Source organism: Ursus americanus, chromosome 2 (genome assembly GCF_024610735.1).
Source record: "Ursus americanus isolate L20-20 chromosome 2, mUrsAme1.1.p, whole genome shotgun sequence".
NCBI lineage: Eukaryota > Metazoa > Chordata > Mammalia > Carnivora > Ursidae > Ursus > Ursus americanus.
Genome location: NC_142128.1, coordinates 86,959,142 through 86,975,235, shown reverse-complemented (window position 1 = coordinate 86,975,235; position 16,094 = coordinate 86,959,142). Strand labels below are relative to the sequence as shown.

At 37.5% G+C, this 16,094-nt stretch overlaps 1 protein-coding gene across 4 annotated transcripts in view; it reads right to left on the bottom strand.

The window, feature by feature from the left end:
* Window positions 1-7,920: 7,920 nt before the first annotated feature.
* PLA2G4A (phospholipase A2 group IVA) overlaps window positions 7,921-16,094 on the bottom strand; it is a 154,719-nt gene continuing 146,545 nt past the window's right edge. For all 4 annotated transcript variants that reach the window (XM_045811363.2, XM_045811364.2, XM_045811362.2 and 1 more), the window contains one exon: window positions 7,921-8,537. In XM_045811363.2, the coding sequence (XP_045667319.1) occupies window positions 8,406-8,537 (132 nt within the window). In that variant the 3' untranslated portion in view covers window positions 7,921-8,405. The remainder of the gene's footprint in view (window positions 8,538-16,094) is intronic.

Sequence of the window (16,094 nt, the reverse complement as noted above, 5' to 3'; positions counted from 1 at the left end):
CTGGCCTAAAATTTCAGCATCTAGATTTCTTTTCAGAGATGAATAAGCAACCTAATTCAAATGCAAACAGAGCTACAGAATTACATACTCTGAGTTGGAAAACACCATCTAGACTGTCCCCCACTAGACACAGAGCAAATGAATCTCTTGGATTCATGTTCTGTGAATATGTGAATAACTCCAGTGACAAGGAATTTATTCACAACATGAATTTTATTCCATTTTTTTGAACAATATCATTGGTAGAAATTTTGTCCCTCTCTGCGGCTGCACAGTATCTCATTTCTCTTCCAGAAGAAACCGAGTAGTGTGGTTTTCAACTCCTACGCCAATCCCAATCAACTGGTGTGGCTGACCCAGGGCAGGACCCCACAGGAATCTCAAACTCCCTCAGATTCATCAGGAAGAAGCATGGTTCAAAAGCTCTGTTAGGTATTATGGAAGGGAGAGGCAATGTACAGGATTTATATTTTCATTCCAAACTGAGATTATTGAAAGCCAATAGGTTTAAACAGTTCTACTGCCTGTGTGTTAATGGTTCCCAAATAAACACCTAGTGTATAGAAGATTCTGAATACATGTCTTATCAGTGGATTCAAGACATGGTTCCTAACCACCTCCCTGCACCCCCTTGCTCTAAAGTCATTTTTCCTTGATATTCTAGATAACGTCTACCCTAAAACCTTGATGTGGTATTTCTCCTTTTTCCACTGCACTATTGGTTTATTGGATTTCAGTACAGGGTTCTCCATTCATTTCCATTAAATGTCATTTGATTAGATTTAACTTGTTGCAACATATAAAAAAATGTACTTGTCAAAATAGTCTAAGGATTTAGGGTTTCATAAACTTAATACAAGTCAGTGGATTGATGTCAAAACAAATCCTAAAGTGGTATTAAAATCTATTGAGGGAGGAGTGCCTGGGTGATGTAGTTAGTCAGTTAAGTGGCTGACTGTTGGTTTCAGCTCAGGTCATGATATCAGGGTCCTGGGATTGAGCCCCACTGTCAGGCTGTGCACTCAGTACGGAGTCTGCTTGGGATTCTCTCTCCCCTCTCCCTCTGCCCCCCACACCTGTGTGCTCTCTCTCTCAAATAAATAAAATCTTTCTTTAAAAAAAGATTTACTTATTTATTTGAGAGAGAGGACACAGAGAGTGAGCGTGAGAGAATGAGAGAGCACAGATAGGGAGATGGCAGAGGGAGAGGGAGAAGCAGGCTTCCTGCTGAGCAGGCTCGATCCCAGGACCCCAGGATCACGACCTGAGCCGAAGGCAGACGTTTAACTAACTGAACCCCCCAGGTGCCCCATAAATAAATAAATCTTAAAAAAAAAAAGTACTGAGGGATACAGAATCCACAAGGAGGTATTTAGCTTATTCCAGTAGAGAAATCACTTGTCTCCTAAATCCTATTTAAAATTCTACTTATCTCTTAAGAATTCATCTAAACGTCAATTCTTGAAAATTTCCCTAATTACCCCATTTCCCACTTTTAACGAATCACCCTCACAGCGATTTGTATATACATTATTTTTGGCATTTTACGGGTGTTATTTTCTTTCTTTCTTACTAGTTTGTAAACTCTGAAACAATCCTATCCATCTTAGGTCAGGTTCTCTAGAAAAAGAGACTGAGATGAAGGTTCTTACATAAGAGGTTGAAGGAGTACTCTTAGATGAACAATAAAGAAGAGAAGCTAGACAAAAAAGTGGATTTAACTGTAGTCTTACCTCAGCCTGATCCCGGGAAGAACTTCGGGTAGGAAAAGCATCAGAGAATCAGTCCATCTTGAGGTAAGGTAGACTTTTGTAGTCCTACAGTCAGTGGTTGTAGCCTTCCTCCAGGAGGAAGTCCTAACAGCGCAAGCACATCCCCTCAGCTGAAGGCAGTTCTCAGAAGGCTGCAAGCTATGGGCTTTTAGAAGCCAATACTCACAGCAGCTGGGGGATGGGTGCCCCGAGCCGGCAAAGGGGATCTGGGCCACCAACAGTGACCGCTACAGTTTCTCTGCAGAACCAAGCATGGCATCTTACACACACTGGGACACGATATATGTCTACTGATCTGCACTTTTAAGCTGTTCAACCAAAAGAACAACTTTTCTATCCCACAAAACTTTTCTGTTTGGCTGCTGTTTAGTGAGAGAGACAGCATGAGCTGGGGGTGGGGCAGAAAGAGAGGGAGAAACAGACTCTCTGCTGAGCAGGGAGCTGGATCCGGGGCTCGATCCCAGGACCCTGGGATCATGACCTGAGCCCAAGGCAGACACTCAACTGACTGAGCCACCCAAGTGCCCCCAACATGTAAACCTCTTTAATTATATGAGAAACTTCTGAGATCCTACTGCCAAAGCTTTAGGTAATGTTAACTATTTGAAGCATTGTCAAGATTACAGAAAAGTTGTAGGTAGAATTTGAAGAGATTTTTTTCTTTTGTGAGCCATTTGAAAGTATGTTGCCAACATACTGTCTTACTACGATGAAAATTTTAATGTGTATTTACTAGAAATAAGGATAATCTGCTATATAATCACAGTACAACAATCAAAACCAGGATATTAACACTGATACATTACTATGATCAAATTCTCAGAACCCATTCAAGTTCCGGTAATTGTCCTGATGACATCCTCTATAACAATAAGAATTCAGGTCAGAGTCACACATTGTCTCCAGCTGTCATGTCTCTTTAGTCTTCTTCAGTCCAGAACAGCTCCTTAGTCTTTCCTTGATTTTCCTGACCTTAATAATTTTGACTATTACAGACAATTAAGCTTGGAATTTCCCTCAATTTGGGCTTGGAATTTCCCTCAATTCCACTTGGAATCATAAACAGATTCAGGTGATGCATCTTTGTGAAACTTATCACAAGAGCAATGCTGCACCCTTGCCATTGCATTCTATTAGGTATGCAAGATTTCAATTTGTCCAATTACTGATGATAACTTTGATTATTCTGTAAGGTTTTTCCACTGTAACATTACTTTCCCCCCTTTGTAATTAATAAGCATTTTATAAAATGGCATACTTTGAAATGATTTATTTAGCTATAAACATATTTATCTATTCATCAAGACAGAGTAATGGTTTCCTATAGTATTCAATGGGATTATGATCTGCTGCATAGCCAACAGATTATGGTCTGTTACCATTATTATTTATTGTAATGCTCAATTTTCCCAAATAGAGCCAGTGGGTATCCCTTCAAGCTGGGTTCTGTGTCTTTTTGACATGTACCTATTATTCCTTGAGCTCTTCCTTGCTTTCTGGCAAAATAAAATGGTCTAAGATTATTTTACACTTTTCTTGTCCCAGCCCTGAAATCAGCCACCTCTCCAAAAAGCCTAGATGTGTTTTTGCAAATAATAGGATTTAAAGGCCAAGATTGAGTGATATCACCAAGATGGCAACATAGGTTGCTCCCGACTTTGCTCCTCCTCACAAGTACGACTAACAACTATTTAAGAACAAGACACCACTGAGAATCCTAGAACATGGGGGTAGTGCTAACCACCCCCCTTCACCCTGCACCACAGAGACTCAGATCACATTAGAAGGGTAAGAGAAGCAGCTACACATGGACTGAATTGCCCCTTCCCCAGACCAGTGCAGCACTATGCATAAAGTCTTTTCTGAGCTTCTGGTTCTTTTCGTGGGAAAAGAGAACCTGGAGACAACCAGCCCCCTACACCCAACCATTGTGAGCTGCTTTGCAGGAGCCCCTACTCTGACTTTACACCACAGGGATTACAGGGGAATCTGTGGAGCCAAGAGAATAGGATATTCAAATATTGAAAGAGAATAATCGTCAACCAAGAATTCTATACCCAGTGAAGCTGTCCTTCAGAAACAAAAAAGGAATAAAGACTTTCCCAACCAAAAAAAGCTAAGGGAGTTTATCACCACCAGACCTATCTTAGAAGAATCCTGAAGGGAGTTCTTTGAGTGGAAGGAAAAGAATGTTAATTAACATCATAAAAAGGTAGTGTAAATCTCACTGGTAATGGTAAATATAAAGTCATAGTTAGATTCTGCAATATGGTAATAGTGGTGCATAATTCACTTAAGACTCTAGTTTAGAAGTTAAAAAAAAAAAAGAAAAAGAAATAACCATAGTAGTAAAAATAACCATAACTACAATAATCTGTTACACAATAAAAAAACAAAAAACAAAAAACACATGTAAGTTGTAGCAGAAGTAACCTAAAATGTGAGGATAAGTAAAAGTGTAAAGTTTATGAATTCTTTTGAAGTTAAGTTGTATCAGTTGAAATAGGGTGTTATCAGTTTACAATATTTTCTGTAAGCCTTATGATAACTACAAAGGAAAATCCTATAGTAATTACACACACAAAACCTGCAATTAACAAGTCAAAGCACATCAATACCAAAGACATTAAAACACAAAAAAAGATGACAGGACAAGAAACAGAGAACAATGGACCTACAAAACAACCAGGAAACAATAAAATGTCAATAGTAAGTCCTTAACTATCAATGACTTTAAATATCAACTGATTAAGTTCTCCAATCAAAAGACACAGAGTGGATGAATGTATTAAAAAAACCCAATATCCCACAATATGCTGACAACTAGATACTCACATTAGCCTTAAAGACACACATAAACTGAGAATGAAGGGATAGTAACAATAACAAATCAGGGGTCGCTATATTTATGTCAGACAAAATAGACTTTAAACTAAAAATGATAAAAAGAAAAAGAAGGTGATTATATAATGATAAAGGGGTCAATGTATCAAAAAGACATAACAATTATGAACATTTATGCACCCAACATTGGAGCACTTAAATATATAAAGCAAAAACTAACAGAGCTAAAAGGAGAAACAAACAGTAATAAAATAATTGTTAGAGATTTTAATACCTTACTTTCAATAATGGATAGATCACCCCGACAGAGAATCAATAAAGAAACAGCAGATTTGAATAACACTATGGGCCAAATGGACCTAACAGACATTTACAGGATATTCTATTGAACAACAGCAGAATACACATTCTTCTCAAGTGGACATGGAATATTTTCTAGGATATACCATATGTTAGGCCACAAAACAAGTCTTTATAAGTTCAAGAAGATTGAAATCATACTAGGTATCTTCTCTGACTACAATGGCATGAAACTAGAAATCAACAATAAGAAAACTGGAAATTCATGAACACGTGGAAATTAAACAACACTCTACTGACAACCAATGGATCAAAGATGTAATGAAAGGGGCAAATAAAAAGAAAAGACTGAAACAAATGCAAATGGAAACAACATACTTGAATTAGTGGGATGCAGCAAAAGCAGTACTAAAAGGGAAGTTTATAGCAATAAACACAGTATGAAACAAAAAAGATCTCAAACATCCTAACTCTACTCTCGGCGGAACTAGAAAAAGAACAGCAAACTGAGCCCAAAGTTAGCAGAAGAAAGGAAATAATAAAGATTAGAGCAGCCATACATGAAACACAGAACAGAAAACAATTGGAAAGATTAACCAAAGTAGGAGTTAGTTCTTTGAAAAGATAAACAAAATTTAGCTAGACTAACCAAGGGAAAAAAAAGAAAGGGCCCAAATCAATAAAATTATAAATGAAAAAGGAGACATTACAAACGATAACACAGAGATTCAAATGATCATAAGAGGCCAACATACTGGACATCCGAGAAAAAGTGGAAAAATTCTTAGAAACATACAACATACCAATACTGAATCAGGAAGAAAGAGAAAAGTTGAATAGACCAGTTACTAGTAAAGAGATTGAATCAGTGATCCAAAATCTCCCAATGAAGAAAAGCCCAGGACCAGATGGCATCACTGATGAATTTTACCAAACACCAAAGAACGATTAGTTCCAATTCTTCTCAAACTCTTTCAAAAAAATCAAAGAAGAAGGAACACTCCCAAACTCATTTTCTGAGGCCAGCACTATCTTGATACCAAACCAGAAAAGAACACTACTAGAAAAGAAAACTACAGGCCAATATCCTGATGAATATAAATGCAAACATTCTTAATAAAATACCAGCAAGCGGAACTTAGCATCACATGCAAAGGATCATTCACCATGATCAAATGGAATTTATCCCTGGGATGCAAGGATGGTTGAACATATTCAAATCAATCAATGTGATACAGCACGTTAATAGAAGTAAAGAAAAGAATCATATGATCATCTCAATAGACACAGAAAGCATTGGCCAAACTCAACATTCATTCATGATAAAAACTCCTAACAAATTAGGCATAGAAGGAAGATATATCAATATAATAAAGGCCATATATGATACACTCAGAGCTAACATACTCAATGGTAAAAGGTCGAAAGCTTCTCCTCTAAGATCAGGAACAAGACGAATGTGTCTACTCTCACCACTGCTACTCAACATACTACTAGAAGTTTTAGCTAGAGCAATCAGGCAAGAAAAAGAAATAAAAGGTATCAGAATTGGAAAGAAAAAAGTAAAATTGTCTCTTTTTGAAGATGACATGCTTTTATATGTAGAAAATCCGAAAGACTCAACTAAAAAAAAAAAAGCTCTTATCAGTGAATTCCATTGCAGTATACAAAATAGTTTCAGAATACAAAATAAATATACAAAAATCAGTAGTGTTTTCATACACTAATAACAAATTTTCTGAAGAAGAAATAAAGTAATCGATCCCATTTACAATAGTATCAAACAATAAAATACTTAGAAATAAATTAAACTGAGGTGAAAATTTTCTACTCTGAAAACTATAAGACATTGATGAAAAAAATCAGAACTATAAATAAAGTTTTGACATATATATATATACATACATATATGTCAATACAACCAAAATCTGCCATCTATAGATTCAAGCAATCCCCATCAAGACTCCAGAAGTAGAAAACACACTCCTAAAATGTCTTTGGAACCACAATAGACTCCATAGCCAAAGAAATCCAAAGAACAAAGCAGGAGGCATCATGCTTCCTGCTTTCAAGCTATATTATAAAGCTATCGTCATCAATACAGTATGGTACTGGTACAAAAACTGACAAATAGACCAATGGAACAGAATTGAGAGCCCAGAAATAAACCCAAGCATATACCATCAATTAATATTTGACACGGCCAAGAATACTCAAAGGAGAAAAGACAGTCTCTTCAATAAATGGTGCTAAGAAAATTGGATATTCATTCTTCTTTCTTTGAATTACCTCTTTTTAACCTCTCTATTCATGTGTCTTTTTTCTTCCCCCCTTTTATTCACATTTATACCTATGAGGAAAGATAACAAATAATAATAAAGAAGGGAACACTTGAAAGTTCCTTCTTCCCTTGGTTGATTTATGAATACAACAAATTAGCACCCACTACAGGCTATCAGACATGCCGCAGGATCTGGGGTGTAGCAGTGGACAAAGTGACAAAAAGACCTGCCCTCAAGGACCTTACATTCCAGTGGAGGTGACCAACAATAGACAGGATGAATAAGTTTCCTTTACTATGTTAGTTTCTCCTTATGTTTACACCAACCCTGAACCTTAGCAGTTCAACGGTAATCGAAACCACAGTCATACAGTACAGACTGTCCCTAAGACACGTCTTGCAGATACAGCCCTTGCTAAACTTCTGGATTTTTCTCTGAGGTCAACTGCTCTCTGGCGGATAAACAGTCCAACATAATCTCAAAGTCAAATGTTAAACGAGAAGATGTTACTTTCCTACTTGCTGAATAAAGATATAGGGTTTGTTCAAGAAATTATACATGCTTTCTCCTTTAAGAAAAATAACCATGGTTTAAAATGATAAGTTTCACATTACAATTTAGGATTAACAAATTTTGTGTTTGAAAGCTATGAATCTGAGAATCTTTTGTAGCTACAGTGCAATACTCCATTAAAAATAAACAAAAGCTCAGTTATCTCATGCTAATTGCATATTGATGTATTTATTTCATAGATGTATACATGTATATATAAATAAAAAATAGTGTTGTCTCATGGTATGAATAAATCCAGTCAGTGAATAACATTTACACACAATGCAAAGTCATACTTATTGAGACTGAACTGTTAAATATTCTAAAAAGAAAACACTTTTTTTTTTTATAAAAGAGGACACATAAGATAGTTGGTGAGGAATGTCTAAAATTACAGGATTTGTCCCTACATTTGCATTAGGAAATCCATACTGACAGAAAATGTAGCTGAGTATATTTTTAAACAATCACATCATCTGTCAACCTAACAAATTTATAACAGTATTATTCCTGCACAGCTATGTAACTGCAGCTTCGAGTATCAGCCAGTCTCTTGTGATCTGTACTAATATTTGTACTATGCTTTTAAATCCAGTTGTAATGGAATTTCAAACTGCCTCAGCATCAGAAATTGCTGCCCTTTCCACAACACAAACTATGCTGTGGGTTTGCTTAGAAACTCTTTGTTGAAGAATCGTCTTGCCTCAACATTACTAAGGGAAACAGAGCAGCGAGACGGATTCTGTCTTCTGTATTCAATGCTTTCAACTATGGCTTTCTTTATCACCTGCAAATAGAGGGAAAAGATGTATAATTAGTCTTGTTCTAAACTCATGTAAACGTTTGTTTGGTCAAAACAAAAGTCTAGTTGATCTTTTTATCATAGTTTTCTTTTTGAATTGAGTCACATATGTGTATATTTGAATCCAACACCCCACCATTATACTCTTGTTAAGCTCGTATCCAGATGGTCTTCCTTCCCCAACCAGAGAAAGAACTATTCTGGGAGTGTTCCAGATTTTGTGCTGATAAAATTGGAAAGAAAATGTTTGTAACCCGGTAAATTTATCTTTATTCTCGTTTTCAATGGGGAGGTGATAAGAGGGAAGAAATAAGTAACTACTAAATGTAGAACTTTCCAGTTAGTGGACAAGCAGAAATGAGGGACCATTACTCCCAAATGAGGGAGTAAAAGACTTCCTTTAAGCCTAATGAGAAAAGAAGGTATTGCTTGAGAATTGCCCTTCTTTCTCAGCTAAACAAATATAGTTATAAAACATGGATGTCCTCTATCTAGAAAATACCATACCTTGTAATTTTATTGATGATGACTTTTTTATTCAGAATAATTTTCATATAGACTCAAATTAATGGTGACTACAGCCTCTAAGAATTGCTATTCCAATTATATTCTCTTCTGGTATGAAGTTAACCTAGTTAAGAACTTCTGGAAGGAAGACAAGATTTGGAATTTGGTTGAAGCAGTTGTTGCAGAGCAATGGGAATGGGCTTTGGAAGAGAGGCCTGTATGTTAATCTTGGCTCTGTTGCTTATTTGGAACCCTTCAAATCAGGAAGACTCCATCCCCTAGAACAGGACTATAGGATTTCATCTTAATCAATGAGCTAGAAGTTTGGAGCACGGAAGAAAATCACGGGGACTGTTTTACAATTCCCTTTATTCTCTACCCCAGGGATTGTTAAACAACATTAAGGTATCATCTGCATGTGTTTCAGCCCCCTGCCATACTTGGCAAGCCGGAGCAGCTTAGGACCCATGGCCGCCTTTCACGTAGAGCTAGAGTGGCCCACTTGGTCTTGGAGATGTGTGGAGGGGTTTTCCCCTGTCTACATCCAGTATCACTAGGCAAGCTGGATTCAATGTCTGGAGGAGAGAGATACGTGACCTGGGTAGTGCTAACATGCAACTAATATTCTGTGACTTTATGTTGGACAAAATGGGTAGGCCCAGCTAATTCTCTAACAGTAACTTTAAATAACGAACAGTTGCATTCTGGAGAGAGGGATTTACCACAGAAATGTGACACCTTTATTTGCTTTATGATTTTTAAATTATATAGAGAGAATATATATAATAAAACATAGTATCACACATGAATGTATATATAGTTGTCTTATGGGCTCGAATGTTAACTGAATTTAAGTACGGCAGGTATTTGCTGAGCCCATTTCTCCCATGAGTAAGGGAAACAATGAATTCTATGGTGACAGAAGAGGCTTCAGACCTATGAAGGAGACCTTGACCAACGACCTCCAGGTACAATCACTTCCTGGCTATGTGAGATCAAGGGGAATTAGCTGAAATCCTTGAACCTCTTTCCTCTTCTTGAAAGTGGGAATAATAACACTAATCTTGGTTTTTGTGGGGATCAGAGACCATTTATATAAAGTACTTTGCACAATACTCAGCATCTAGGAAAAATTCCATAACTATTTATTGTTATTCTTTTTAAACTGACCATATGTGTGAAAATGTCAGGAGCTTTAATTTGGATAGGAGGCTATAAAGTTTACTAGAAATAAACACACAATGTATATCCATTTATGGGCTTATTATATAGTAAAAGTCAGCAAATCAATTCTGCTATCAAATGTGTTTTGCTACATCTTCTTCCTTTTTCTTTCTTTTTAATATTTTATTTATTTATTTGAGAGAGACAGCGAGCAAGCAAGTGAGCAGGGCTGGATCCCAGGACCCTGGAATCACGACCTGAGACAAAGTCAGACACTTAAACAACTGAGCCACCCAGGCTCCCCCCTACTACATCTTTTAATAATCTCCCTGCTCTCTAGATATGTCAGCAAGTTTTCAGTTGGTTTCGCCTTCACCCTACCAGCACAAGACACAGGAACCCTCATTGTACAGAAATACCCAAGTCAAATAAAAATCAACTCTTTATTTTCCAAATGCCTAAAAAAGCTTTAAAATATTAAAAATAAAATATTTTAATAAATATAATATTTAATAAAATATTTAAAAAACACAGGGAAATTATATTAATAATGACTGCTGTCAATTCCTTTATAATGAATTCATAAGCACAAAAAAATCAGCAATATCATGAACTAGTGGATTTACGATAAGTGGACCTTGGCAGGTGTTTCTAGTAAACATGCCATTCTTATGAAGGAAAATGAATATTTACATTTATTAACAGGAAAACCCAAATCCTATGCAATTAGAATGTGCAAGTTGAACCACTAGATGGCATATCCACACTATGAAACCACTGCCCTGAATTTTCAGATTGCTGCAGAACGTAGACATTGGTTGTGATTTATTAATTCTATGATATAAACAGAAGAGGCGGAACTCAATCCGACATCAGTGCTAAATCCAAACCTCCTGGCATGATACATGGTACAGTTCCATGTACCCAAAGGAGCAATACGCCATCTTTGAATCTTCCTATTTTTTAAATGATATTAGGTGTAATCTTCAATAGTGTTTATATCTAATTTCTTCTTTCATTGCCCCCTGAAATTCATTGACATTCTAAATTCTCCCCTTCCATGGTATCCTGCAAGAGCTCTCCTCTCTCAAACCTCTCCATCCCCCCTGCCCCTCCCTAAGTATGACTGACCCATGTCATCCTTCTCGGGTGCCCTTTGAATAGCCTCCTACTCGTTGATCCAGACTCTTTAAATCTACGGCGAGAAAGACAGAGAATAAGAAAAGGAAACATGTAAAATGTGATCTTCTCCTAAAAAGGAACAAATTTAGAGACATGAGATTAGAAGCAGCCCACAAGCAAATACTGAATTCCCACAACAGAAAATGAAAAAATGATCTCAACGAGGAAGTTACTGTATATTTTGAAAGAGAATAAAAATTACAGATACAGAAGAATACAAGAAGATATTCTTGTCTAAATTGCTACGAATCTGCCAGCCAATGTCTGCCTTTCCAATAAAAACTGAAGTGTCATGAAAGCAGGCTTGTCAGTTTTGATTGTAGCATTTAGAACACGGAAGGGGAACCGTAAATATTTGTAAAAGTAATGAATGCACGGAAGGTTGAGTTCAACAAAGTTCAAGTCATGGAGACGATGAGATGCATGGAAGGACAGGCAGACTGTAAGCTCTGTGGATGGACGGGGCATTCTCAGTAGAAAGATGATCCTGTAATAAGGCTGAAGGCGGGAGATCATGGCACGTGTGGGAAGCATCTGGGAACTGGCCCGGCCGGAAGGGAGACTGTGTTTGGCAAATAGTAGGAAATAAAGCTGCTTGAGAAACAGCTGGTTTGAAAGTGGGAAAGAGTGAGGAAAAAAACCAGTGACCCCATCTCGGCTCCCCGCATGACTGTGTGACCTCCAGCAATCCGCCTCCATTACCCCGACTCAGTTTCTTCACATATAAATAAAGATACCTACCACAGAGGCTAGTTTTGAGTCTTAAATAGTTGAGGGGAAAATATCTAGCTTATGTTAAACACCCAAAACTTTTTTCATTCTTTTTCTTTTGTGCACGGTTATACCCTTAATTACTAAAACAGTGCCTGACACAGGAGATACTCAATAAATATGTGTTGAATTAATGAATAAATAAGACGCAAAGGATTACAGGCAGCATTAAAGGGATATGAATTTGGGCCTCACATATTAGGCCATGATATATAACAAGCTTCTAAATTACTTTTAAAAGATAAAAACTTTAACTCGTACCTAAATGCTATCATGATGATTAAATATCAATAAATTAAGAATTAAGTACCAGTACTTCTAGATATATACTTTTCCTCATTTAATTAATTAACTAATTTTTTTCAGAGGGAAAGAGAGCACGAGCAGGGGTGGGGGAAGGGCAGAGGAAGAGGAAGAGAGAGAATCTTAAGCGGTCTCCACGCCCAGCATGGAGCCTGCCATGGGGCTCCCTCTCAGGACCCTGAGACTACGACCTGATCTGAAATCATGAGTCGGATGCTTAACCAACTGAGCCACCCAGGTGCCCCACTTTTCCTCATTTTGATTAGCATCTAGTATTTAATACTTTATAGGACTGTTCGAGAAAGAATTTTAAAAGCTCATTATTATGCACCATTGGCATATATTGAATAAATTGACACATAACCTGCTCTTAGAATATGCCTGCTGATTTAATAAACTGAATGAGTGAGACTGCCTAACAGTGTGTTTTCCTGTGAGCTCTGAACCAACAAGGTCCTGGGAAAGGAACTCTCAGAGCCACATTCCCTCCAGATCAAACTGGTGGTTGATGAGGAGAGCACGTAGCCACACTCCACGTGCAGGGATACATGGCGTAGAGATTCTATGTGGTCAGAAATTCTGCCTCCAACCAACAGACCTGCATCCTAACGCCTGCTCTTCCTTCTTCCTATCATGTTGAACTCTTCAACAATTTTAGCCAATAAGTCAATGGCATTTTAAAAATCACTCACAAAAAATTTATTGCATATTTATTTTAGGTGCCAGGCATTGTGATGAGTGTCTCTGGAGGATATAAAAGGTAAATAAGGCAAGTTATTGTTTTTAAAGGGTTTAAAATTTACAAGTAGAAGCAGAAGGCAATATGAACACTAATAATAATTATTATCATTATCATATTAGCTGCTTCCATTTGTTGAGTGTTTCTTACGTGCCAAGCCCTTAAATTATGTTATTTTACCTAATCCTCACCCTGGTCCTATAAGATAGGCATCACTGTTTCCCCTTACAAATGAGGACAGGAAAATTTGGAAAAGTTAGCCAACGTGTCCAAGATCACTCAGCCAAGAGCGAGCAAGCAAGGCTTGGAACACCCAATTTGGTCTGACTCCAAAGCCTGTGCATTTCCCGCATACCACATGTCTATTGGTGTAAGTCACTCTGTGTTTCTATGTTAAGTTTCTTAAAAAAAAAAAAAAAAACAACCCACCAGCCACCCCCCTCCCCCCATTAAATACAGCCATTGTAAAAGCACTGAGGCAATGTTCAGCGAGAAGGAATTTGGGAGGATTGAGTAAGTGCAGAAACCTGATGCTAATGAGAAACCCAGGCTGCTGTCATGACGGGAGCAGAAACAGAGCGAAAGTTCTCTAAAGATGCACGAGAATTTCGGTTCGGCCAAACAGGACAGCTAGGATCTCTGGGGAAAAGAAACCGACAGAAGCACACAGCTGTCGGAGACAGGGTGGCCTTTTCAGAATAAAAAGTTAAGCCAGAATGTTAACTGAAGATGAACATTTGCCTTAAGCCAGAGTGGTCATGGCCACAAACTTGAAAACTGTTTTCTCTGGAGTTGGCGGCCAGGGGTCTGCACTAGAAGGGTTTATATTCCCAGGGTCCACAATTTGCAGGCAGCTCTGACAGCCCGTGGCAAGTAATGACGGGCTGCCTTGCTGAAGTGTGAGTTGGTAAACTACTCTATTCAGATGGTGTGGCAATGAGTGACTGAGCTAGTGCCTGAGCCGAACGAGCTCTCCAGCGCTCTCCCTCGGCAGTTTTGTGGGTCTTCATTTATCATCACTTATCAAGAAGCTTGGATTCTGCTAAAATATGTTTTCTTGGTTAAAAGTGAGGGGTCGGGAGGGTAATCAAAAAAGAGACAAAATGTCGGTGAGCGCTGGAATTCCTACCTGGGTATAAAATGTACACACGTGCACAGACACACATACACATCTACACCCACACACACATGAATCACTTCAACACAAGTCTCAATGGTCATGTAATTGAAGAGGAAGCTTACGTTCATTCGTGCCACCCCTGTGCCCCAAAATTTCCTGCCTAGGCTGCTATTATCTGTATAGACTGATCTGTATTATTAATTCTGGGCATTTGCAAAGGTCTTGGGGTGTATCCATCCTGGTATAGGATGCAGACACACATAGGTAGGGTTCTTATTTATCGAGCAGCTTCTGACTCTTCATATGTCACCTGATGCTCACTATTGCTACTATGATAGGTGCTGTTACACCTGTTTTAGAGATGAGGAAACTGAGGCCCAAGAAGTTTAAGGAGCTTATTCAAAGTCACACAGGTGGCCCATCTGAGATCTAAACCAGATATAAAGCCCATGACCTTGCTTCTACACACTATGCCAGAGAAGTTCTTGGAAGTAATTAAATCCTGCTTAATTAAATAATGTTTGATAAGTAGTATGTCAGGAAAGTTATTTTGGAATTCAGTCCATTTTTGCTTAGGCTTTTACTTTCTCATCTATGTGTCAAACAAACTACTTTGAAGAATCTATAAATAGAACTATATCATGCTTTATAGCAAACAGCTTAGCACATTTTATATAAACCAGAACTGAAAAACAATGAGAAAAATGTAGTTGTGTAAGTTACAGATACAGATATCTATCCACTTGCATTCATCTATAATACAGACATGTACGTATACAGATATGCTTATAAATATGTATATGTATGTATGTACATCCTTTTATTTTCCCAAGTCCAAGAGGGTACTTATATATTCCTACAGTCTATTTTTTTTCCATTTGAGGACAACTGATCAAGTTTAATACATTTCATCCCAAGGAATACATTGTTTTGAGTTTATTAGTTTCATACTAGAAATAGGATTGTTCTGATATTACCCCTTAGTTCTCTTCTCTTTTGACAGCATGGGGTTTTATAAAACACAACTCTATCTTGAGAATGTCTGTCCCACTCCCTACGAATCATAGATTAAAATACTGATTTTCTCTTAATATTCTTTAAATTTTCAGCATAGCATATGGGTTTCAGATGACCACTGATTGTAAGATAAAAGAAAAAAGGAAAATATATTTAGAAAACGAATCCCATATACGCAGAGCCCTCATCTACATACTGTGATTTCTTTGGCACCATTCCCAAGGTATCCAAAAAGATTGGCAAATTAGATACAACACCCTTCCCTCTCCAATTAATTTCTTTTTCTTTTTCACTTTTTTTTTTTAATGTGTAAAATCCAGCGAGGCTAGTGAACTTGGGCTTTCACAATGGATAATAATTTGTCAGACACTATGATTTGGAACTACAAGCCAACATGATTCCAGTTACACAACAGTGTTCTTAAATGGTGAGTTAGAGATTACAGAATTTCACATAATCACGGAAACTTAGCAGCAGATATACTGGGGTTAGGGATGACCTAAGCGAAGAGAATGACTTGTCTCTGAAGTTCCTAACGCAAAGCGTACTTGGTATCTCATGGACTAAAAATGGGAACGCTGCTACTTTTGGCAACATTCCCAAGATCTACAAAAATGGACATTTCAAAGCATGAGTATATCTATGAAAACTCATGATATTTTAGCAGATTAACTACACTTCCGCTTACATTCACTCTCTTGCTCTTATATTTCCTTTTTATCACTTTTCTTCCTACTTA